Below are 21932 nucleotides of genomic sequence, written 5' to 3'. Positions count from 1 at the left end.
AAACTCCTGGTCTGCTAGCTTGCCCGCCAGATCTGACGCTGGCAAGCAATCCCAAACCTCTATGTCTAAGTCTCGTCTGGTCAGAGCCTGCCGTCCCAACCCAGTCAAAGACTCATGTCATCAACAAGCCTTATCTCCAGCCCCAACCGTCTCCTCATCCGCATCACTCGGCAACATCACCGCATGATCCAGCGCATACGGCAGACCTCTGTGCCTCCCCCTCAGCATCATGGCACAAATGACCAGCTTGCTGAAGATACTAAAGTCACCACACAAACTCGTATAAGTGGCATTGGTACCAAGACTCAACCCAACATTACCATACGCACTCGTGACTTCGAACAAGATGGAGAAGACGGTGAAGGCCACGTTGCTGGTGTCCTTGATGGGATCGGCCTCGGCGATGCAGATGCAGAAGGTTCCGAGGAAGATGTACCATAGGTCGAATGAGAGCTGGTTGCGGATGTGGTGGGTGAGGTATTTCGCTGGCTTCTCGGTGTCTCCCGGCGTCTCGTCAGCTACGTAGACGCCGAGGGCGCGCTCTTCGTAGGTGTTGCTCGCGCGGACGGACATGGCGATCGGGAAGATGGCGATGTACATCATTACCAGCAGGCTGAATTGGACCGCTGGGTTGACTTTGGCGAGGTTGAAGGTGGAGGTGCCGGTGTGGCGGGAGCTGGCCGCTTGGAAGAGGGCTGCTAGGATGCGAGGGCCCAGTGGCAGTGTCGTGAGCTCTTCGCTGTGGAGGTCTAGCGAGACGATCAGGAGAGTGTCGATGAAGTTTAGGACGAACAGGATGCCGAAGAGGATCCAGGTGACGTTTCCGGGGAAGAGGAGAGTGTAGCAACGCCGCGGATGGTCGAGCAGGTACTGCAACGGCTGCCGCATGGAGCTGCGCTCTCGGGTGCATCGACGCATTGTCCAGATGATGCACCGGAGAAATATCGGGTAGCAGGTATTTCCAGCAAAAGCCAGGAAGGTCATGACCAGCATGGGCCAGGTGGCGTCGCGGAAGGAGATCATCGAGTCGGGCGTGAGAGTGAAGCCCAAGTTGTCCACCATTGTCTGAGCTGAGTAGAAGGCCCTGCGGCGGGTTAGATAGGAACCGAGACGAGTGATGAAGAAGGAGACATACCACCAGACCTGCCCTTGTCCTTGTGACTCAAGATAATCCCGGTACTTTATCGGAGCACGAGCGATCCAGGGCGCCAGAGCCAGGACACCAAAGAGGTGTAAGCCGAAGAAATAGCCTGTCATAAGGTGTCAGAAGCGTGCTGGACGCAGTAGCAATACCATGGCTTGGAACTCACAGACAACGATCTTGAGCAGCAACTTCAGACTGCGATACTCAACGCCACCAAGCAGCTCCTTGTCCTTCCTGGTCAGGTTCTGAAACATGGAGTTCCGGCCAACACTTGCGTGACGAGAAAGTTGGGGCAAGGCGTCGAATGCAGCAGGTAATCGATGCATGGAAGAGGACCGCTGGGTTATCCTGTCCGCATTTTCAAGAGCAAAGGAGGTGGTGCGAGCAGCTCGCTCTGGCGGTGTCCTTGATCTGGTGGGCATTGAATGGCTCTTGCTCAATGGTACGGTGACCAGTTCTAGGCTATCGGTGGATGGCCCGTCGTCTTGGGATTGACCGCTCACCCCTGCTCTCTCATCAAGCGACTTGCTGTCAACATGTACGGATGCTTTGCCGAATCGGGATGTGGGCAAGTGCTTGCTATCGACTACATCTTGCGCCCAAACGATCGAAGGTTGCTCTGTTGTGCTGGCTTGGAAGCCGGGCTTTGTGTTGGTCTCATCAGGCGTGTCCGTTGTCGTTTGACTTTCCGGCAAACTTGACTCTTGAGACTCCTCATGAACACCGTCATTGAGTACGGCTTTGCCACTTTGTGGTGCTTGCTGAGGGCGATTGGCGAACGTCACCGACGACCGAGATGAGCCTGAGAATGATGAGCAAGATATCGTGGGAGTAGGCGAAAGACTTGTCGTACCAACTATCTTCAGGCGCTTCTCAAAGTACCACAGGCGAACAACGACGACCAAGATGTTGATGAACCCTAGATTGGTGATGATGGGGAAGAAGTAAATAACCAATTGCTGATAGGTCTCGAGAGCCTTGACATCGATACTAATTTCCCTAGTCAATCCATGTCTATCGGATGGGAGCATTCCAACGATCACATACGTGTTCAGCCCAGACTCAGTGTTCCCACTGACTCCAAAGAAAAAGGCGTCGATCGGTCGGAGATTGCCATATGGGTAGATGATGATGAAAGCAAACAGCGAGCAGAGGATGATGTATGCGTCTATACAGGCGGGTTAGGCGGGCGAAGACGGTTTGGCGCGTGGCACATTGCCTGCGCGGAGGTGGTACACTTAACCTGTGATTGTTGTTAACATAGAATCTTTACTGCTTCGTTGATTGTCGAAAACGTACAATGAAGATTGACGAAGTTCAGTCTTCGCGCAAGTATTCCGGCCATTCTGTACAATACTGGACCTTCCGAACAGGCTCGAGTGAACTGAACTGAATGTCGAAATGTGGATGAGAAAAGGTGAAGTGGCAGTGTCGCGGCAATGGGAAATATCAATGCCAGAAAATCGCGCAATTAGCGTGGACGCCAACGAGTCGGTGATACGAAGCAAGGTAATTCAACCACGTTTCTTTTTACCGCTTCCACGTGCTTCTCCTCATCAAATGAGCCGTCCATGACGTTGAGACCAATGTGTCGATTGGATGGTAGACTTGGATCTGTGACAACGTGATGCCGAGTATTGGTTGTTGCATACCCTGATTTGACTACCAACTGAAAATGAAGCCATTCGCGACTTACGGCAATAGTGTCCATGCGTCCCTCCACGAACAAACTTGGGGAGGTCCTGCGAAGGCTCGTGCTGACAGAAGAAATATGCGTCCGCAACGACAGTGGTCCCGATGCCAGGTTCGCAAGTTCGCACTGTTCCAGAAGGCCTCAGAGCTTCAGTCGCCGTACGGCCAGCCGGCGCAAAGCCAATCGCACGAATGTTCTCATCGCCGTCGATGCGGAGGTCTCAATGGAAATTGAAGATGTACTTCTGGATGTTGATCGTTGTTGATCCGTCAAATTTGCATCTGCCTGCGCTGCGATGAAGCTGAAGCTGAGGCAGGCTCTCGTTTTCAACACTCCGACCAGCAGCACCATGAATCTGTTTCAAGATGAAAGAAGGGAGCACCAGCAGTTCCGGCGTTGCCCGCCATGAAACGAAAGCCCACCTACCTGCAGTATGTAACACTGGATGATCTCAGCACTCGAATATTCGACTTGAGTACGCACAAGTCCGAAGTTCATGCGCATCCTTAGCACCCAAAGCACTGCGGCGCAGTAGGAATATTCCTGACGAGATACCCGTCCCACGTCGGAGGCGTCTTGGCTCGCTGGTACTCCGAGCCGGTCGAGATCATGAGATGCTCCGTCGCGCTCGCATACTTGATCAGCGTGTCCTCGCTGAACGCCGAGCCCATGAAAGCCAGCCCAAACGGCATCCCACTCAGCGGATGCACGGACGCGGGAATGGTGATAACGGGGTAGCCAGCCTGTGCAGCGATCTGGTAGCTTTGAGCGACATCCGGAGGGACGAGCAGAGCATCCAAACCGTGTCCATCGTGGTGGAGAGCAGCATCAATGCCTTCCTCTCTTGTGGTACGATGGCAAAATTCGAGAGCTTGCCAGTACGTCTCGTTCTGCACACCCCCAGTGGCGAGAGAAGCAAGGAAACCATCCTGGCCAGATCCAAACGCAGGATGAACGTCAGGCCAGCCGCCTTCGGTGCCGATGTTCTCATTGTTATAGCGGACGAGATCTTGCAATGGTTTCATCTCAGTGTTCGAGACTTGCGAGAGGTAAGTCGCAATGTTGTTGTAGAAGTCGACTTTGACGTAGGAGTATTCCGACTCATTGGGGTAGCCGCGAGTGCTGCCATAATCCCAGTTCCAGTAGTCCGGGCTCACGATCTCTCTCCTATGCGGCAATTCTGTACCATCCACGATCTTAGCACCTGCCTTCTCCACCATGCCTACGATTTCAACAAGCACATTCAACTGGTGTGGGTCGGCCTCCTCCCAAAATGACTTCCATGGCAGGCCGAACTTCGCGCCCTTCAGCGCGGTGGAGTTGGAGAGGTATTGCACATAGCCACCCTTTGGTGTCTTGCCGATCTGAGCTGCAGTGTAGTTATCCGGTGGGTCCTCACCATAGATGACATCGAGCGCATAGACGGCATCTCTGACAGTCTTGCCAAAGGTTCCAACAGTATCCTGGTGTTCGGACTCCGGGATGACTCCTGCTCGTGAAGTCAGACCAACAGTAGGCTTGATTCCCACGATGGCGTTCCTCTCGGCTGGGTTGATCACACTTCCGTCAGTTTCAGTGCCTAAGAGAACGGAACAACATTGTTGGCCACAGCAATGGCACTTCCAGAGCTGCTCCCGCCCGGGTTGACGGTGAAGTTGTAGGCGTTCCTCGCTTGCCCGCCTCGTCCAGAGTACCCTTCTGAATAGTTGTTTGTCCGCATGTCCGCCCATTCGCTAAGGGTAGCTTTGCCCATGAGAACTGCACCAGCCTCTCGCAGCATCATGACTACGTGTGCATCGCGGGGCACGATGGAGCCTTGAAGTGCCCAACTGCCAGCTGTTGTCTGCATCTTGTCTTTGGACGCAATGTTGTCTTTGATGAGGAAGGGAATGCCATGGAGTCTAGATCGGACTTGGCCTTTGCATCGTTCGTCGTCCAGACTGGCGGCAATGGACAAGACGTCTGGGTTCAACTCGAGCACCGAACTGCTGCAGATCAGTAGTGCAAGCAATTTCATCTTAGATATAATCTACTTGATGTACTGTCCTGTCTGCAAAGACCGTTGCATGTAGCATGTCACCAGCTGCACGCTCGTCAAGTCCCCATTGCTCATCCATTCTTGCAGCTGGTCGATGCTGGCATCCTCAATCTCCAGGCCATGACACGGCGGCATGGCGAAGAGGCGTGCAGGCGATGCATCTTGCCGTGGATAGTAGAATGGAAAAGGGTCGTTCAAGATCTGGCAGTCAGCCAGTGCAGCTTTGTTGGAGAGGTCGTCGTCGTTGTTCGCGGAGCTCGCTCCAATGGCGGAGAGGAAGAGGAAGAGGGCGCCAAGGGCGGAGATGCGGCGGGAAGCTTGATGGAACAAACCACATCTTGAGTCAAGAGATGCGGGCTCTGATCTCTACAACTCATACAGGATCATGACCATGCCGATGCGACGCGAAAGCGTCGATGTGACAGCTCTGCGTATCCCATGAGCGGCAGGTTATCGACAAGGATTCCGAGCATCAGCTCCAAGCCTCGAGACCTGTTGGCTCTCTTGGACACACGCCTCATCTTCCCTATGACCTCAAAGTATCCGCTGCTGGGCTATCATCATTCTCACCATCACCATGGACGCAACTCCTCGACCTCCTCCACAGTGGGCCATTGCAACAATACCCGAATCAGTGGTGATGGCGTGGAGGTCCCGCGGAAGGAGTGCGTAATCAATATGGACTGTGTCCTCGACCAACGCAACCGTCGACTTCGCCATAACTTTCTGTACCTGAAGTTGGCATGAGTTCTGCTCCAGATGGCGAAGAAGAAGTCTAATCCCACCTCACCATCTACTGTCGCGAGTCTACACGTGCGTTGCAGGCGATTGAGTTTTGCACGTGGCGCGAAGGCTCATCCAGATGGTGAGCCGGCCAAACTCTGCTGCTCTCTGCCACTGATCCTCCACATTTAATGGCCAAAACGACATCTGGATTGATGAAGAAGCTTTCAGGCCGCTTCTTCCATGAGCCTCCGAACCATATTTGTTTGCTGTACGTCATGCGTCTGGAAGTGCAAAGCTGATCGTGGCAGGCGTGGCGAAGTGATAAGCCTGTCAACCCCTACGCGGATGTCTTGACCGTCTGCAGTCTTCCCTGTTCCCTGCTGCACATCACCTGCAAGGCAAACGTCCACCATGAATACCGACGCCCCGAAACACGACCACCGCTTGATCCGAAAGAGTATCAACTTCTTGCCCAAAAGCGCGCGAGGCCATGCGGTAGCCTTCATCGGCGAGTTCGCCGGCACCTTCTTTGTGGGCGCTTTCAATAACAAAAGCTTTTGCGAGGATCGTACACTGATGCAGTAACAGTTTCTGTTCTTCGCCTTTTCCGGAGCACAAACAGGCAACGTCGCAGCCAACCCAAATGCCGGAGACACAGTCATGACAAAGGCTACCACCTTCCAACCGGCGCAGCTGCTCTACATTTCCTTGGCATTCGGCTTCTCTCTGGCCGTGAACGCGTGGGTATACTTTCGCATCAGCGGAGGCCTGTTCAACCCTGCGGTATGCTCGTCGGACTTGGATTACTTACGGAGAAGACGCTGATAGGCGAACAAGGTCACCTTCGGCATGGTCCTCATCGGGGCAATAACAATCGTCCGAGGCATCTTGCTGGCCATCGCTCAGGTCCTGGGTGCTATCGTCGCCGCATACGTCGTCCAAGCGCTGTTCACCGGAAAACTCAACGTCAGCACGACGCTCTCACGTACAACGACCGTGGCGCAAGGGGTGATAATCGAGATGTTGCTTACCGCTCAGCTCGTGTTTACCATCTTCATGTTGGCGGCGGAGAAGCATGTTGGCAACTTCATCGCGCCAGTCGGGATTGGCCTCTCGCTCTTCATCGCAGAACTGACAGGTAAGTGACCGTCCAATGCATTCTCAGGCCTGGGCGAGTTTCGATGCCAACGTCCGTCGCAGGCGTCTTCTGGACCGGAGCTTCTCTGAACCCTGCACGCTCTCTCGCACCTGAAGTCGCTCTGGCCGATTTCAACTCGGAGCAGTGGGTGTACTGGGTTGGTCCTTTAGCGGGATCGGTTCTTGCGGTATTACTCCTCAAGCTGATCAAGGCCCTGGAATATGAGACAGCAAATCCTGATAAACCATCCTCATCGCGAGGAGAGCAGGTGTAGGTGCAGCGAGTCGGTCGGACAGAGGATCGAAGCAGACAGCATCGCCCCTTGACCTATGCAACAGCTTGCAATTAATGCTTCGGACTACAATACCCGAGCCAGTCAACAAAGCTGCAAACCTGTCAGAGGAAGTAGGAGTCGTCAGGGTCATCGTAAGGATCGAAGTCATCGAGATCGTCAAAATCTTCGTCGTTGTCGTCGTCATCTTCCTGATCATCAAAAGTGTCCTGATCCCAATCGCGCTCGATACTGTCACTGCCGCCATCTCCATCCCTTTTCCGGACTTCTCCAACTTCCACACCCTCCCGCTGTGCCCACGTTGCACCTGTCTCGTTGGCCTGCCCAGTCGCAACAATGCCTACTACTTCACCGTCTTGACTCTCCACTACAGCCTGTGCAGGCCCGCCAGTGTCTTCGACAAGGCGACTAGGGTCTTGTTCCTGCAAGAGATCGCTTTCGCTGCTAAAAAGGTCTTTCGGGCGTCCTTCTTCGCTGGGCATGTACCGTTAAACGCTCTCGATATCCCCTGCTGGGTCCTTCCTCCATAGCAGTCCCGTTCCCGTAGACTGACTCTCATTTCCGTCCTCCCGCCCGGATGGTCGGTATCTGGGTTTGTTGCGGATCCATCGAACAGAGACGGGCTTCGCAGCGCAGCGTGTGATAGCTGGCATCGCCAAAGGCCGGCGTGCGAGGGTTTTGCTTCTGAGGAGCAGGCCTGACATTCACTTGCTTGAACTTCAAAACTCAGACTAAGGATTTGGCATGTGAAGACGCTAGGCTGGGTGAAGAAGCATACCTCCTAGCTTGACGTCGAAGCTCTTTTCGTCATGGACGCACGTACCACGCCTACACATGTACCTTGCAGATCTATGACTTGGATGCGAAGAATAAAAGAACATGCACATGTCGTAGAAGCTACATGTATGTAGTCTCTCCGCCAACCTCCCTCTCTCGGACGCTCGAACCTCGTCCATCCCTTCAACATCCACCGTCAATCCAACCCACCATTTAATCAATCCTCCATGAACGCCGCAACCATAGCAACAGCTTCCTCGCAATCCTCGTCGTCGAACGCCTTGAGCACATGCGAGAACATGAAGTTGCCAGAATGACGATAGTGCTTCTCGATCCACTCAAGCTGCTTCTCGGAGAAGTGGTGGTCCGCCAGGTGAGACATTGGGTCCTCTTCCAAGTCCTTGAGAAACTGATTCTCTTCTTTTTCTTCTTCTTCCTCCTCATCATCCTCGTCATCATTCGCCCTCAGGGCTCTTGCGATCGTGCGGCCTTCTTCGCGGTCCTCTTCTTTGTAGATGCTGAGGCCTTGTGTTTGGAGGAACTTGAATTCGCCATCGAACTTCTGCTTGAGCCAGTCTTTCTCGGCCTTGGTGTACGGCTCGGTGCTTTGGTGGCTGGTCGACATCGTGTTTGCTCTGTCTTCGCTGGTCTCGAAGTTTGATGATTCTGTCTTGCGGTCTGTTGATTTGAAGGGTCGCACAACGTGCTTTTGATGTTGTTACAATGGAACAAGCGGTGAAGGAAGCACGAGCTCTTCCGTCCCTAGACTCAGTTTGGATTCACTTGTGGAACGGTGCGAGCAGGAGGAGCCAAGTCTTGCAATGTGTTGTGTAACCCACCGGCGCCACCGTGGGCGACTGGGGCGATTTAGGTACCTGTGTTGGACGTGTGCATGCGAAGGCCCAGGAAAAAGAATATGGGTATTCTAGAGATCAACGAGTCAACTCGAGCTTGAATAATGGTACATGGGGGTATATCCTGGTTCCGTAGTGATACCTCCCAAACCGTACGCCTGCCTCTAACGATGTATGGGCGTTACCTGTGCTTGTCCTGCTTTCCAACGCCATGCTATGCTATGCCAAAGCATTAATTCCTTCGTCCAAGTCACCTCTTCCATTGGGAGTCTCTGAGCTCCCGCCATCGGCTCATCAGCGGAGCCATCTCCTCGTCGCAACTGCGTGTCGGGTCTTTCTGACATCCTCGGAAGTTCGCAATGAAGTCGCCTTGTTGGTATTGACCTGCAAATTGTAAGCTGTGATTCAGACACGTTGAGACAGGGCCTTTTCAACTCACCATCAGTGTACGTATTCCGCATGTCGGGTTCCGGTATGTAGCTGTTGAAGATCCGCTGTGGAACCAACGCCAGCTTGGCCAGAATCGTGCCATGCCACTGCACGATATGCTCGAGAGCATGCTCCTCGGCCTTTTGAAAGTTGTAACTCCGGTAGAGCGGATCAAACCAAGCATCCAGGAAGAATTTCGCCCACTCCCCGTTCCGCACCAGAAAGCTGCCCACCGAGAGCCCCTCCTGATCCTGCGTCAGGATGAAGTCCACCCTCTCACCCCTTATGTGCGAGAATGTCTTGATAACACTATCCGGCGGCACGACGGGCTTGTCCACGATCATCAGACTCTCCAGCGTCTGCGGGTCCAAAAGCTTGTTGCGCAGTGGCTCACCCGGGCTCATGATGAGTGCTTCGCTGGAGAGATGCCACAGCCACGCCGCCTCCGGCCACAGTGTCAACGCATGTCTCATGCTCGGCAGCTTGCTCCAGGTCAAAGGGACACTGGGCATCAGGTCGTAGTCGGTGGTGTTGGGGAAGAACGTCGCATATCCATGCCGTGCCGCGTAATCCTTCCTGTTCTCCTGTATCTTGTCCACCATGCTCTGACTGAGGTTCGGATCAAGAGGTGTCACGATGACTACCTCTGGTGTGCCCAGCGGTATCCGTGGTCCCTTGGGGGAGCCGCCGCCCAGCAGCCATATCACGAAGAAGAGGAGGGTGAAGCCGCCGACGATGTATGTTGCCACATTCTTGATGTTCCGTCGCTGATGCAGCGGTATTGAGCGCTGCGGTGTGTATGCGGTCGGCGTTGACGACTTTCGTGGGTATGGGAATTGTGTTCCTGGCATTGTGCCTGCTCTGATGCTACTCTTCCCGGACTTTCAGCCAGCCTCACATGTGCTACGCCCTTTTATTTGCCGCGCCTTCAATGGAACACAGCCGAAGGCGTTGTAAGTTATCCTTCGGGTGAAGTGCCTGGGTGCCCATGTTGCCAGATTCACGCTCTCTAGATCTCGATGCAGGGTCTTCGGCAGACAGACGGCTCGGCCCAGACCTAGTGCGGCTCTAATGTGACCATCTCCTGTTCGACAAAATGAATATCAGACAGTTTAGTTTACGCTGCAACTGTCGAGAAAAACGAACAGAAAGGTTAAGTCAGATACGACCTCTTTGTCGAAATAAGTCACATCGTTCTTGAGATCTCGTACTATCTATGATACTGTACTGCCACAAAAGCTCAAAGTAGTACCTCCGTTGACGGCGTTGCTTCTCATCTAGAAGAACGATTCCCCAGACAGGACAAGTGTGGGTCGACCAGGGACAACTTTGAAGCCGTGTGTTTTCTACGATTGCCTTCACTTCTATTTATGCAATCATTAGAGAAGGAACGTCAACATCTGCGCCCCTCGGAATCACCCCCTTGCGCGTAGAACAGGGCCTGGATGTCTTTCACAGCAACATACCGAATGCTGCAATCACGACCGGCACTGCGGCTGGGGCTGCTCCCATGCGGTTTGCTGAGTCTGGCGTCTATTGTCAGCTGGGCTATCTTTGGCAAACGCTGGGTGTGCTCACTGGGCGGCATGTCCTGCATTGTATGGGTCGGAGATGCTGATGAGCTTGGGGTGGCTGAGCTGAGGGGCGCCGATGATGATGCAGAGGAGCGGTCGGCAACAGCCTGCTGGAGGAGTCTACAATAGTCGTCATAATCCTCCACTGCCGGCGAGAACTCGTTGTACACATCTGAGCTCGAGCACACGGTACCGGCACATGTTCCAGCTTCACCGTTCTCTTCCGAGACCTCGGACTCGGGTTTGTCGGTAAACACGGAGGGGGCGCAGATGCACAGGGAGTCCATAGCATCGCCAGAGGTCGACTGCACGCCACAGGCTTCCATCCGAGGTCCAAAGAAGCTCTCTTCGAGGCAGTCGCGCGAGCAGAGAGGGAACGTAAGTAGGAGTTCGTTGACGGAACTCACCGATTGCGCGGCCGCCGTCGAAGATGCGGCAAGGATGAAAAGAGGGGTTCGGTAGAGTTTCATGTTGTCTTGGTGTCTGCTTCGGCGGATGGTGTCGTGGATGTCGTACTCGCAACGGCGGTGGGCATTCATTGCCTCTTATAACATCTATACTCATAGCCCCTGCGGCACTACCAAGACTTGCGACGACTGATGGTGACCTCTCAGCAACCATCCAACCACTTGTGTTTGACACATCGCAGCTGGCGTGCCAAGGGCACGCGCATCCGATAGGAGCGTGGTCGCTGTTGCGGTTCGTCTAGCATCCCACATGACTGGCTCCGACCGGGGTTCCACGTGGTAGAGTCGACGAGCCCAGGACGCCACCTGCAGTGCAAACAAGCGAGTGGAAGAGAAGGCGGATGACTCCTTGCTTGGCGTCCGAAATTGGCAGCCCTGTAAGCGAAGAATTCCGCTCGCGGTCAGCCAAGAGAGCGCGACTGACTTGAACCAAGGCGTGCTCTGCTTAGCGATAGGCCAACGTGCGCATCCGGTGTCTGTCTCGTCCAAACGTATTGCTTATTGGCCGCAGCGACGCTCAGGTTACGCAAGCCCACAGCCTCCTCGAGGAGGTATGCAAGCCCACAGCCCCCTCGAGGAGCAATCGCAGGCCATGGTGAGGCCAACCTGGAGAGGGCGGAAAAGCTTGGCCAGAGAGAGCAGACGATGGTAAGGTACAATGGAGCCAGCTCATAAGTGGAGCGTAGAATCGCGCAGCCATTCCTCCCTATGTCACTTCATGATCGGAAGACGCTTTCTACCCACGTTGAACTTCCAGCATGTCCGTCTCACAGCCTGATATATACACTGGCGTCTGGACGAACTGGTCAAAGGGTAACAAAGTCCTCGGTGCGACCATCACCCTTTCCTCGACCTATTCAATCTTCTTGACGGCCCTTCTCGCTGTCTTCATTCCCGCTGTTGGGATCCAGAGCTGGAAGGTCTTCTGCTACTGCGCTCACGAGGTACGAGTGTCAAAAGACTCGCGGGACACACTCCACCACCAACTGCAAGTGGTCTTGCGAAACTCGTCTACGCCCGATGGAACGGCATTTACCTTTTTGAAACAAGCTTGGTACTGGGGAAAGCAATCCACATCTTCTGCCGTACGCTGTCTGGGTTGGGCCGTACTCGCAATAGCGTGGTCTCTGGTCTTTGCGGCTCTCGGCATTGTTCTGCCCATTGCGGTGGTCAACCTGTCCGATGACCTGCGTCAAATCTCCAGCAACACCTGCGGCTACTACATGCCACCTAACGATGGCAGCTCCATCAACGACTACAACGCGAAGACACTCAACGACAGTATAACTGCCGCTCAGTATGTGTCAGACTGTTATGTTGAGATGCCCGACAGGCATCTGTGCGATGGCTTCGCCGTGCCAAAACTGCATCGCTTTGCTGGAACCGAAACGTCTTGCCCCTTTGCAACTAACGTATGTCTGCCGGGAGTCCAAGGCTATCAAATCGACTCTGGGTACCTTGATTCCCTGCACGAACTAGGCATCAACTTCCCACCGAAAGACCGTCTGAAGTACCGTAAGGTGACAACATGTGCCATGCTCAACGACGGAGGTTCGTACACTCAGCGCAGCGATCTGGGGACAGGCTACTTCTATGGCATGATGAGCTCAGGCTCCAATTGGACGTTCTATCAATACGACGCTTTGTCCCGAGTGGAATCTTTGGGATGGCGGCTAGAGTATGTTCTTCCAAAACTCTCTTCCTTTGGTGCAATAGGATTGCGACTGACTTAGAAATGCTAGCACGTTCGTCAACTCCCGAACGGAATATACATCCTGGAACCCTATCGACGAGCTGCGGTCTGACAATGCAGATTTGAGCATCTTCTTCCTCGCGCCCCAGGGTATGACATTTGTTGACCCGGTCAACGACCCTTGGTTCTCGGCACATAAAGTCCGGGAAGTACCTGGGTTCGACGACATCTATGAAGCCGATAATCTGGGAAGAGCCATGGCGTGTAACGACCAGCACCAGATCTGCAACCCGCAAACCCGGGCTTGCACCAGCCTCACTCATTCTCTTGCACTTCGAATGGAGCGCGAATCGCCACATCTGCAGCTCTCAGACGCGCAACGGCTTATCGCGAGTAGATTTGTCTACGCCTCCAACACAGGCTGGATCAGCTACTCCGTGGACGGTCGAGGGTCGTCCGCACTGCAAGCATCTCGAACCAATTCGAATTACCGGCAAGCCGCGCTTCCAGCGAACCAGTGGCAGAGAGAAGTGGACGTCTGGTTTGACGTATCGCTGGCACGATTGCAGAAGAATGTCAGAGACTTCGTCACAGGCCCTGCCATTGGCGGCCAAACCACCGCTCCCCAGCTGGTCTTGCCGGAGGAGATGACTGCAATGTGCGACGCGCAAACAGTCCGCAATGCCACCGGCACCACAAACTTCAGCGCCTTGGGCGTTCTCCTCATCTTCTCCATCGGCGGCGTCATTGTTGTACTAGGATACACCCTAGACACCGTCATCGGCTTCGTCCAGTTCCATGTCGGCAAGGGACTCCATCGTCGGATAGCTTGGACCATTAATGACGAATTGCATCTCCACCGCTTGGTGCTTCAGAAAGCTGGCGTGTCGGAGTGGCACAACAGAGATGGTGCGGTGCCCTGGACAGCTGAGGAGAGAACTTTCGTCATCAAACCCAGCTCGGATCTGAAGGGCCAGCCGGACGTGGGTAGCTTGGTTATGACAGACGACTAGAGGTAATCTCGAAGTGGTGTAACTGAACGCGATCCAATGCTGCGTATCCTTTTTTTTTACTGGCCTCTGCCCTGTTTAAAGTAGTCAGTCACGACAGATCATACACATACCTTAGGTTTGGGCTTCGGACTGCGAAGGAGCCAAGAGAAGCGAGCCTGTTGGCACACCCTGCGTTGGATGAAATCTTTTGGCCTTACTATTTATTTACACTCAACTGTTGTTGAACCGCTAGAGAGAATAAACATTGTAGTAGAGACTTGAAAGGGAAAGAAGAGAGACATAGAGCGATATAGCAACACTCATAACAACATGTACCTTACGGAGGTACCTTTAGTTAGTTGCGAGTCATGCGACTTCGAAGGAAAAGGTTCGTCCCTTCGCGCTAGTTCCGGGCTAGACAAATCCAGCGTTGAGCATGTGAATGGCAACTCGCCCTGCTTTCAACGCATCCTCTCCTCGCTCGAAAAACTCCCAAACCGTTGATGCTGGCGTCTCTGCGCGCAGCACGCAAGGCGGTCTCACCATCGCCACGACTACACCTCCGGAAATGTTCGAGGTCCGTGTCGGCCGTAGCGCTCGCATGCCGCGCAACATGGCCGAAGAGCAGGGGTTTCAGCAGCTTCACTTACCAGCGGGATGAGGCGTTGGCTGCCAACGATGGGGTTGGATACACTGCGGATCTACCGCCAGGTCTGACGAAGCGCGCTGATACGCCGAAGCTGCCAGTCGTCTGCCCGGGATGCGGCGCCCCAAGCCAAACAGTCGACCCTGATGTCGCTGGTTTCTACGGCTCCAAGCGAGCGCTGAAGGAAACAGCGAAGAGCGCAAAGGAGCAGGAAGAGGATGAGGTCTTCAGCGCTGCGCTCCAAAATGGGCTGCTGTCCGAGGCCGTATCTAAGGAGCCCGCGCCAGACCACGTGCCGCCGCCGCCAGCGGTCCCCATTTGTGACCGTTGCCATGACCTTCTCTACCAGTCGAAGGGCAACAGCATCATACACCCGTCGATGCAATCCATCCAGCAGATCATCGAGGAGTCGCCGCACAAACAGAATCACATCTACCATGTGCTCGACGCCGCCGACTTCCCGCTTTCGCTCATCCCCAATCTGGTCAGCGCGCTCCAGCTTCCCCGGCTCCGAACGCAGAACCGTCGATCGAAGAGCATGCACTATGTTCGCGGTCGAGTGGCGGAGGTAAGCTTCATCATCACCCGCAGCGATCTGCTCGCGCCGAAGAAAGAGCAGGTGGACAGTTTGGTCCCTTATCTGCGGGAGGTGCTGAGGGATGCCTTGGGCAGGAGCGGCAGGAATTTGAGATTAGGCAACGTAAGGTGTGTCTCTGCGCATCGAGGGTGGTGGACGCGCACAGTGAAAGAGGAGATCTGGAACAGTGGAGGTGCTGGGTGGGTGGTTGGGAAGGTCAATGTTGGGAAGAGTGCGCTATTCGAGGTCGTCTTTCCAAAAGGCAGGAAGGACGACAGTGTCAACGTGAGGGCTATCAGGGAGGAAGAGAAGAGAGCACTTGGTGGCGCGATGCCATCACTACAACCTGACGACGGACCAGACGATGTTCCTGCGAATGTACTCGACACGAATACACCTGGCTTTGCGAACCTGCCAGGCGAGCTGCATGAGCCCGATTCATCAGCGTCGGCCACCCAAGAGCCGAACAGCTTCCAGGAAACCGAACTCGATATTCGCGAGCGGGAGCACGAGGAAGACGAGAGCGAAGGTCTTCTTGACGACACCTCACTCCTGCCTCCAGCCCAGCCAGAGACGGCCTATCCCAGGATGCCACTGGTCTCGTCCCTTCCTGGTACGACTGCATCGCCAATCCGGATTCCGTTCGGTGGCGGCAAAGGCGAGCTCATCGACTTGCCCGGCATCCACCGTAGTTCTTTGGACGTCCACGTGCAACCTGAACATCGCGTTGATCTCGTTATGAAGTCGCGAGTTGTCCCCCAGCAACACACCATCAAGCCTGGGCAGTCACTACTTCTCGGCGGCCTCATCCGCATAACACCACAGCTCGAGAGAGACGAGAACGTCGTAATGCTGGCCTACCCCTTCACTCCGCTCAAACCGCACGTCACGAGCTCAGACAAAGCTGTCGCGATCCAGACCGGCTCCCATCCGGACACCGGCGAATCCTACAGTGGCACCGTCGCAACCATCGCGACAACCAACGCGCAAGCAAAGATGAAAGAAGCAGGTACCTTCCAGCTTAGATGGGACGTTACGAAGCGTCGTGCCGGACCTCTCACGGACCCGGCAGCAGGCAAGCAGAAGGCCGCCAACTTACCTTTTATCGTTTACGGCGCGGACATTCTTATTGAGGGCGTCGGATGGGTGGAGCTCACCTGCCAAGTCCGTGCGAGAAGGACGGCGTTTGTAAATGAACCTGTCAAAGATGCGTTCGGCGAAGGGACAGCGCGGCGAGAATTCGACGCTGGGCCGCCAGAGGTGGAGGTCTGGAGTCCAAACGGTGGGTTTGTTGGAATCAGGAGACCGATGAATGCGTGGTTGCTTGGAGGGCCGAAGAAGACGCCCAAGCATGCGAGACGGGGGAGGCCGAGGCAGACGATCAGTATGCAGCGGAGGAAGGAGGGAGGTGCTAGAAATCAAAATGGAGACTTTTGAAAGTTCCTTTTTACCATACCATCTTGTATCGTGAGATAGCACTCGCTCATTGCCTGGCCTGGCTACTCAGCATGTCCTGCGGCGAGTGTTCAGATCGTCGTCAGCCAGCTGGATGACTAGTGTACCCGCTTCAACTGCTGAACGTGAGCATACTTGATGCCTCCACCACAACAACCTCCAGTCTTATTACCCAAGACGTTGTCATCCAAGCAATGGCGGAAAGTAGGAACACTGGGAAGCAATGCTGCACTTTTCACTTACTGTACGAGTGATTGATCGAACGTGCGGCATACTCAGGTGCTGCAGCGATTTTTCACGCGAGCATGGTCAAGCATGAACACAATCAGCTGCATCCTGTCACGACGCTGCAGGCTCAAACGTCGCGACACGGGCTCCGAGAATATCTGGAACGTAGAGGCCAGACTCGAGTGGAAAGACATCGATCAAAGAAGGCGGCTTTCAGAGCGCATGTCTTCAACGATCATCAATGGTCGACTGTCGCCATATCTCGACAGGTCTCGGGGAATGCAGTGCGCACCCGAAGTTCGCATCCGTCCCAGGGCTCCGTCAAAGGTTCGCCCATGTACCACGACGGAAGTGTCAAAAGGCCACGCCACGGTTGCAAGGCTTCCCGTCAGGTTACACGATCGATCGGCGTCGAGATGGTGCTCCAATGCGGGTGTGTTTGTTCGTGTTATCAGTGGCTTAATCTCGACCTTAGAGGCTTCCAGAGGCGGTGGGAGGCTGGTCTGAACATCTCCACCGCGACCTATACTCGTGCACGGCAGGGGCTGCGGAACTGCCAGTCCGTCCCGTCTTCCAGGGCAGGGGCGGAAACACCAATGAGCGACGCGGTGAGCCGAGTTTCTTCTCGACTTTCATTGCAGACGAGGATTGCAGTCTCGGAGTGTGCCGTGTCCAGCGGGCTGTCAGTCGGCGTGCCGATGATTGCAGGGGCGCCGCCCGATCGCCGTGCCCTGGTCGCTTCCCAACCCTTGGGATGAAGGAGCCGGGGTTGTTTACTCCCGGTCACCAACAAGCTGATGGGGAGTCCTCGTGGAATCCCTCAGCTTGCCACGTATGAGAAAGCAGGCGGCGCAGCTGTAAACACGCGGGCTGAGAGGGACAGTAATGGCCGTACAGATATCTATATCGCAAGGATGTTGTTATCATCCAGAGTGGACTCTACCCCAGGTCCAGGACAGCCGGATCGGCACTGATGCTCTCAGATCGACACTGAAGCCGTGCGGGCGACAGCGGTTAGCGAACGTCGATCGATAGCGCTGAACGAGTCAAACCCGATCGAGCAGTTGCACAGGAGCGATACCGACTTGGGACGGGTATGCTTCTTGGACAGCCGGGATTCTGCCCTGCTCTGAGTTTGGTGGGAATTCAAATGACGATACTCCTGAGAAGTGTACCTCTGTACCTCGACGAGCTTGATGAGCTGTCCTGAAACAGCGCAGGACGAGGAGCGCTCGAGCATTCGGGGCTCAGCTAGCCACAGGTCGCTGATCCTCTCGTAGCTTCGACGGCAGCAACGCATGTTTCTGCATCGTGGTCTGAGAGGGGTACTTCCTCCGGACTGGACTGACAATGAGTTTGCCTCCCGTGGTTTGACGTGGATGAACCATGCTCATCGTCCTCCTCTTCCAGCATTGAGCAGGAAGCCACACGGGAGGATTTAAATTGGGTGTCGTGAATGGCGTCGCCGCGTGGGCTGACTCCACCAGGTTGGTCAAGGAACACTGGCCACTCGACCCGTGAAAACGGTTGCCCCAAGCAGACACGTGCGTGCGCCAATGCACGCCTCGTCTGCTTTGGAAGAACCCTCCCGGCGACGAGCGCGGCCAAGAAGGAGTAAAAGGCATCTGGTGGACTCAGCACGCCACCCCGGACGAGACTGATACGTTTCGAGGTGACACGCACGCCTGCGAAGCTCTTCTGCAGACCGATGCAGCCTCGTCGCTGATCCTCCAAGCGATGGATCTCCGCACCTGTAGCGCAACCGTTATCCCGGTAGAAGCAGCTGCAGGCCAAGCATATGCCATCCCCCAATCACAGCAACTACCGGCACGAAATGATAGCTCGCGAACACGACCCAGAAGTCTCCGCTTCTTGGTTGTCTTGATCCTTGAGCATTTAACGATCTGCTTCTGTCATAGTTGTCTTCTTCCTCACAGTCAGACAACTCGTTCCACAGTCGCAACCGTTGCCAAACTGTCGCCTCCAGACCGTTCGAAACCTGGAGCCGGCCTGTGCTGCTCATTGAACGCTTCGATAGAGTTGGCACTATCGCTAACAAACGCAAGAAATAACCCGGAACTCAATCTGTTTGCGCACAGACGACGACAACGACGGTACAACTACCTTCGAACGCCCGCGCCTCGGAGAAGCAACCGGCAGCAGTCCTCAACACTCGTTTCTCCTTCGTTGGCCTCTCGATATTGCTGTTGCGGTCGTCGTCCTTTTCGCCATACCAGTTGGAACTTCTCACCGACATAGCCCACCATGGTCTACTCACTGACCTATCGACGACCGTCGCATGTCTCGAGCTCTGGCGATTCCCTTAGCGGCGAGGAGAAGCAGAAGTCTGTCAATGAGTCCCTCTCATCAGGGAGCTCGGGCATGAGCCATGGCATACCTGAAGCACTCTCCTTCGATCGCATCATGTCTGGTGGCACCTGTCCGGTAAGCAGCATTGCTCCTGATCAAGTTCGAGCGTACACTGATCAATTCCAAGCCCTGCACTATCCGGGACTTCATGAACTACCTTCGGTACATCGAGTATGCTCCGGAGAACCTCCAGTTCTTCCTTTGGCTTCGCGACTACTCCTCACGCTTCTCACAACTGTCGCCGAGTGAGGCCGTTCTGTCCCCAGAATGGACCCAGGCACAAGCAGAGGCGGAAGCTGCCATGCAGGCATCGTCGAACAAGCCAGTGAAGAGAGTCAACCCAGAAGTCGCAGAGGTGTTTAGAGGTACCGACTTCGCGGTGGACGGAAAGCCGAAAGCCATCGACAACAGCGATCCATTCGCGACACCGGGTAAGACGCCGTCTCTCGAAGACAAGCGAGAAGAGATGTCCGAGTACGGATCATCTTCTGGGGACCGGACCGTGCAGAGCAACAGCACCCATCGATCAACCGCAGATCAAGCATTCGAGGATGCCGGCATGAAGGTCAAGCCTTGTAAGTATCATCTGCTCCAGTGCATATCTAACTTACCAATCGTCGGCCAGTCTCTCCACAACCATACCGCGATGAGGTCGCCCGCATCATCAGCATCTACATCGCCGAAGGGAGCCCTCGCCAACTCAACCTTTCCGGCCGCGAGCGAACAGCAGTCCTGCACGCCTTACAGCAAACTACCCACCCGTCAGCCTTCCGCATCCTCGCAAAGACCGTCGAATACTCGCTCCGCCACCAAGCACACCCCAACTTCGTCCGCTGGACCATTTGCAACGGCAACCGCCCTCGTGTGGTCTTTGCACGTGGTCTCGGCATCGCTGGCATTCTCGGCGGACTCATCGCCGACCTCATCATCACTCTCAGCTCCGCCAGCCGACCATGGCGTGTCATCCCATTCATCGGCTGGTTCATCGGCATCGCCACCCTCATTGCCGCGTGGAAGGGCATGTGCGTCGTTCTTCACGGCATGCACCACCGCCACGTGCGACCATGGGAGCTCTTCACCGATGAGACGGATGAAGTCCTGGACGAGAAGGCCGGGTCGCAGGAGAGTCTACTTAGCACGTCAACCAACTCATTCGAAGACGAGCCGTGGATTGCGCGATACAAGAAACGCAACGTCATCCGCAAGATCTTCGACCGGGAAGTCTGGATCCAGGAGCCGGCGTTGAGGCAGATCCAGGACACGATCTTCTTACAGGCGATTCTTGGGGCCTTCGTGCTGTCGTGCATCTGCGTCGGGGTCTTCTGCGCTGTGCCTCGAGGAGGCTTCTTCTAAAAGCTGTCTCGGGTTTGTCGCACAACGTCCATTGGCGGACAGGATTCTCTTTGTCTTGTTGGAATAATGGACCTGGTTTGGATAGGATGGAATACCCGATATAGCGTATGTTTAGCGATAGGAAATGGTCTGCTTCGGTGTCAATGGGAATGGTTCTCCTTAAAACTGACACTTCTGCACCTCCTCTGACGTCCGCATGTATTGAGTATTCTACTATTGATTGATCCAGCTTGCATGCTTCAGTCGTCGATATAAATATAGCTTCTTGTCCCGCCGATCAATGCAGGAACAGCCCACTGGCGCGGTGATGGAGACTCCGTCGTAAAGCGCAGAATGGACATGCTTCCACCCGTCGTGAAATCGTGGTTGCCAACACCGCAGAGCAGGCTTCGTAACATGAAACAGAGCAGTGTCGATCCTCACAGACCGGGTGGACAAGGATTTGCGTGATATCATTCATTGTTCGTGAGACTCGAGCGTAATAGCTCTTCCTCTCCTGCTCAACGTTTCTCCATTGCACACTCACAATGACTGCCAACGGCACCATCACCCCAGCTCCCGACGAGAACGAAGCTCTGTTCTCCCCCTCGCTCATCTCGCCCAATGTCACCAGTGCGCTGCCGGATGGCTACTCCATGCGCCCTCTGCAGCGGAACGACTTCTCGAACAGCTTCCTTGATGTGCTTCGGGTGTTGACGCAGGTGGGCGAGGTCACGAGAGATGAATTCGAGTCGCGGTTCGATCAGATGAAGGCGAGCACCGGCGGCTACCATATCTTGGTCATCTTGGACGGGGAGGGCAAGATTGTTGGGACAGGGGCCCTGATTGTGGAGCGGAAGTTGTGAGTGTACAGAGACATCATCTGTCGGGTGCACTGCTAACGCGTGGACTACAGCATCCACCACCTTGGCCTTGTCGGACACATCGAGGACATTGCGGTCGCAAAGGATCAGCAGGGCAAGAAGCTGGGGCTGCGGATAATACAGGCATTGGACTACGTGGCGGAGAATGTTGGGTGCTACAAGACCATCCTGGACTGCTCAGAGGCGAACGAGGGCTTCTATGTGAAGTGTGGTTTCAAACGAGCTGGACTCGAGATGGCGCACTATTACGGGCAGGTGTAGGTTGGGCAGGACATGAGTGGAAGGGTCAAGCAGGGGCGCATACATGCAGCAGAGCTCGCCATGGCTATGATGAAGACCAGTGTCGACCTGAGGAGAAGCAGCGTGGAGTCAATGTTGCGCGTTACCTGTCGACGAGGGTGTAGGAGCTGCGTTGAAACGGCAGTGCTAGGATAGTTGGCCAAATAGATAGACAAATACCCTTACGACATATGGAGCCAAGTGCTCTCCAACATCGCTCCAGAAAGGCCACAAGCACAGTGGTTAATTGCAATCCGCGATACCACCTCGCCAAGCTTGAAATCGATCGTCCACCATCTTGACTCGAGAACACCTCACCTTCTTCAAACTTCGAATGATGCTAT

At 54.8% G+C, this 21932-nt stretch overlaps 11 protein-coding genes across 11 annotated transcripts; 5 read left to right on the top strand and 6 right to left on the bottom strand.

Moving 5' to 3' along the window:
- Positions 1–120: 120 nt before the first annotated feature.
- LTR77_000029 (uncharacterized protein) lies at positions 121–2489 on the bottom strand (the record flags this gene model as incomplete). Its single annotated transcript, XM_064797297.1, has 5 exons — positions 121–1084; positions 1136–1250; positions 1311–1946; positions 1998–2312; positions 2444–2489. The coding sequence occupies 5 exons, from the start codon at positions 2487–2489 to the stop codon at positions 121–123; spliced, it is 2076 nt and encodes a 691-aa protein (XP_064663531.1).
- Positions 2490–3343: 854 nt separating this feature from the next.
- LTR77_000028 (uncharacterized protein) lies at positions 3344–5010 on the bottom strand (the record flags this gene model as incomplete). The annotated part of the gene is made up of 3 exons (XM_064797296.1): positions 3344–4383; positions 4458–4822; positions 4880–5010. The coding sequence occupies 3 exons, from the start codon at positions 5008–5010 to the stop codon at positions 3344–3346; spliced, it is 1536 nt and encodes a 511-aa protein (XP_064663530.1).
- A 1002-nt stretch (positions 5011–6012) lies between these two features.
- On the top strand, positions 6013–7013 carry AQY1_1 (Aquaporin-1; the record flags this gene model as incomplete). Its single annotated transcript, XM_064797295.1, has 4 exons — positions 6013–6132; positions 6190–6384; positions 6439–6739; positions 6802–7013. 4 exons carry the CDS (start codon positions 6013–6015, stop codon positions 7011–7013), a joined length of 828 nt encoding a protein of 275 aa, XP_064663529.1.
- A 122-nt stretch (positions 7014–7135) lies between these two features.
- Positions 7136–7559, bottom strand: LTR77_000026 (uncharacterized protein; the record flags this gene model as incomplete). The annotated part of the gene is made up of 2 exons (XM_064797294.1): positions 7136–7453; positions 7518–7559. 2 exons carry the CDS (start codon positions 7557–7559, stop codon positions 7136–7138), a joined length of 360 nt encoding a protein of 119 aa, XP_064663528.1.
- A 466-nt stretch (positions 7560–8025) lies between these two features.
- Positions 8026–8433, bottom strand: LTR77_000025 (uncharacterized protein; the record flags this gene model as incomplete). Its single annotated transcript, XM_064797293.1, has 1 exon — positions 8026–8433. One exon carries the CDS (start codon positions 8431–8433, stop codon positions 8026–8028), a length of 408 nt encoding a protein of 135 aa, XP_064663527.1.
- A 479-nt stretch (positions 8434–8912) lies between these two features.
- MNN11 (putative alpha-1,6-mannosyltransferase mnn11) lies at positions 8913–9942 on the bottom strand (the record flags this gene model as incomplete). Its single annotated transcript, XM_064797292.1, has 2 exons — positions 8913–9046; positions 9102–9942. 2 exons carry the CDS (start codon positions 9940–9942, stop codon positions 8913–8915), a joined length of 975 nt encoding a protein of 324 aa, XP_064663526.1.
- Positions 9943–10543: 601 nt separating this feature from the next.
- On the bottom strand, positions 10544–11135 carry LTR77_000023 (uncharacterized protein; the record flags this gene model as incomplete). Its single annotated transcript, XM_064797291.1, has 2 exons — positions 10544–10617; positions 10670–11135. The coding sequence occupies 2 exons, from the start codon at positions 11133–11135 to the stop codon at positions 10544–10546; spliced, it is 540 nt and encodes a 179-aa protein (XP_064663525.1).
- A 755-nt stretch (positions 11136–11890) lies between these two features.
- Positions 11891–13838, top strand: LTR77_000022 (uncharacterized protein; the record flags this gene model as incomplete). The annotated part of the gene is made up of 2 exons (XM_064797290.1): positions 11891–12810; positions 12875–13838. 2 exons carry the CDS (start codon positions 11891–11893, stop codon positions 13836–13838), a joined length of 1884 nt encoding a protein of 627 aa, XP_064663524.1.
- Positions 13839–14320: 482 nt separating this feature from the next.
- Positions 14321–16477, top strand: GEP3 (Mitochondrial ribosome small subunit biogenesis protein; the record flags this gene model as incomplete). Its single annotated transcript, XM_064797289.1, has 1 exon — positions 14321–16477. The coding sequence occupies one exon, from the start codon at positions 14321–14323 to the stop codon at positions 16475–16477; it is 2157 nt and encodes a 718-aa protein (XP_064663523.1).
- A 2511-nt stretch (positions 16478–18988) lies between these two features.
- LTR77_000020 (uncharacterized protein) lies at positions 18989–20446 on the top strand (the record flags this gene model as incomplete). Its single annotated transcript, XM_064797288.1, has 3 exons — positions 18989–19168; positions 19221–19668; positions 19719–20446. The coding sequence occupies 3 exons, from the start codon at positions 18989–18991 to the stop codon at positions 20444–20446; spliced, it is 1356 nt and encodes a 451-aa protein (XP_064663522.1).
- A 527-nt stretch (positions 20447–20973) lies between these two features.
- On the top strand, positions 20974–21570 carry GNA1_1 (Glucosamine-phosphate N-acetyltransferase-like protein; the record flags this gene model as incomplete). Its single annotated transcript, XM_064797287.1, has 2 exons — positions 20974–21287; positions 21342–21570. 2 exons carry the CDS (start codon positions 20974–20976, stop codon positions 21568–21570), a joined length of 543 nt encoding a protein of 180 aa, XP_064663521.1.
- Positions 21571–21932: the final 362 nt, after the last annotated feature.

Source organism: Saxophila tyrrhenica (genome assembly GCF_035928015.1).
Source record: "Saxophila tyrrhenica strain CCFEE 5935 chromosome Unknown scaffold_1, whole genome shotgun sequence".
Classification (NCBI taxonomy): Eukaryota; Fungi; Ascomycota; class Dothideomycetes; order Mycosphaerellales; family Extremaceae; genus Saxophila; species Saxophila tyrrhenica.
Note: the sequence above shows the minus strand (reverse complement) of the source record. Positions and strands in the feature narration are given on the sequence as shown.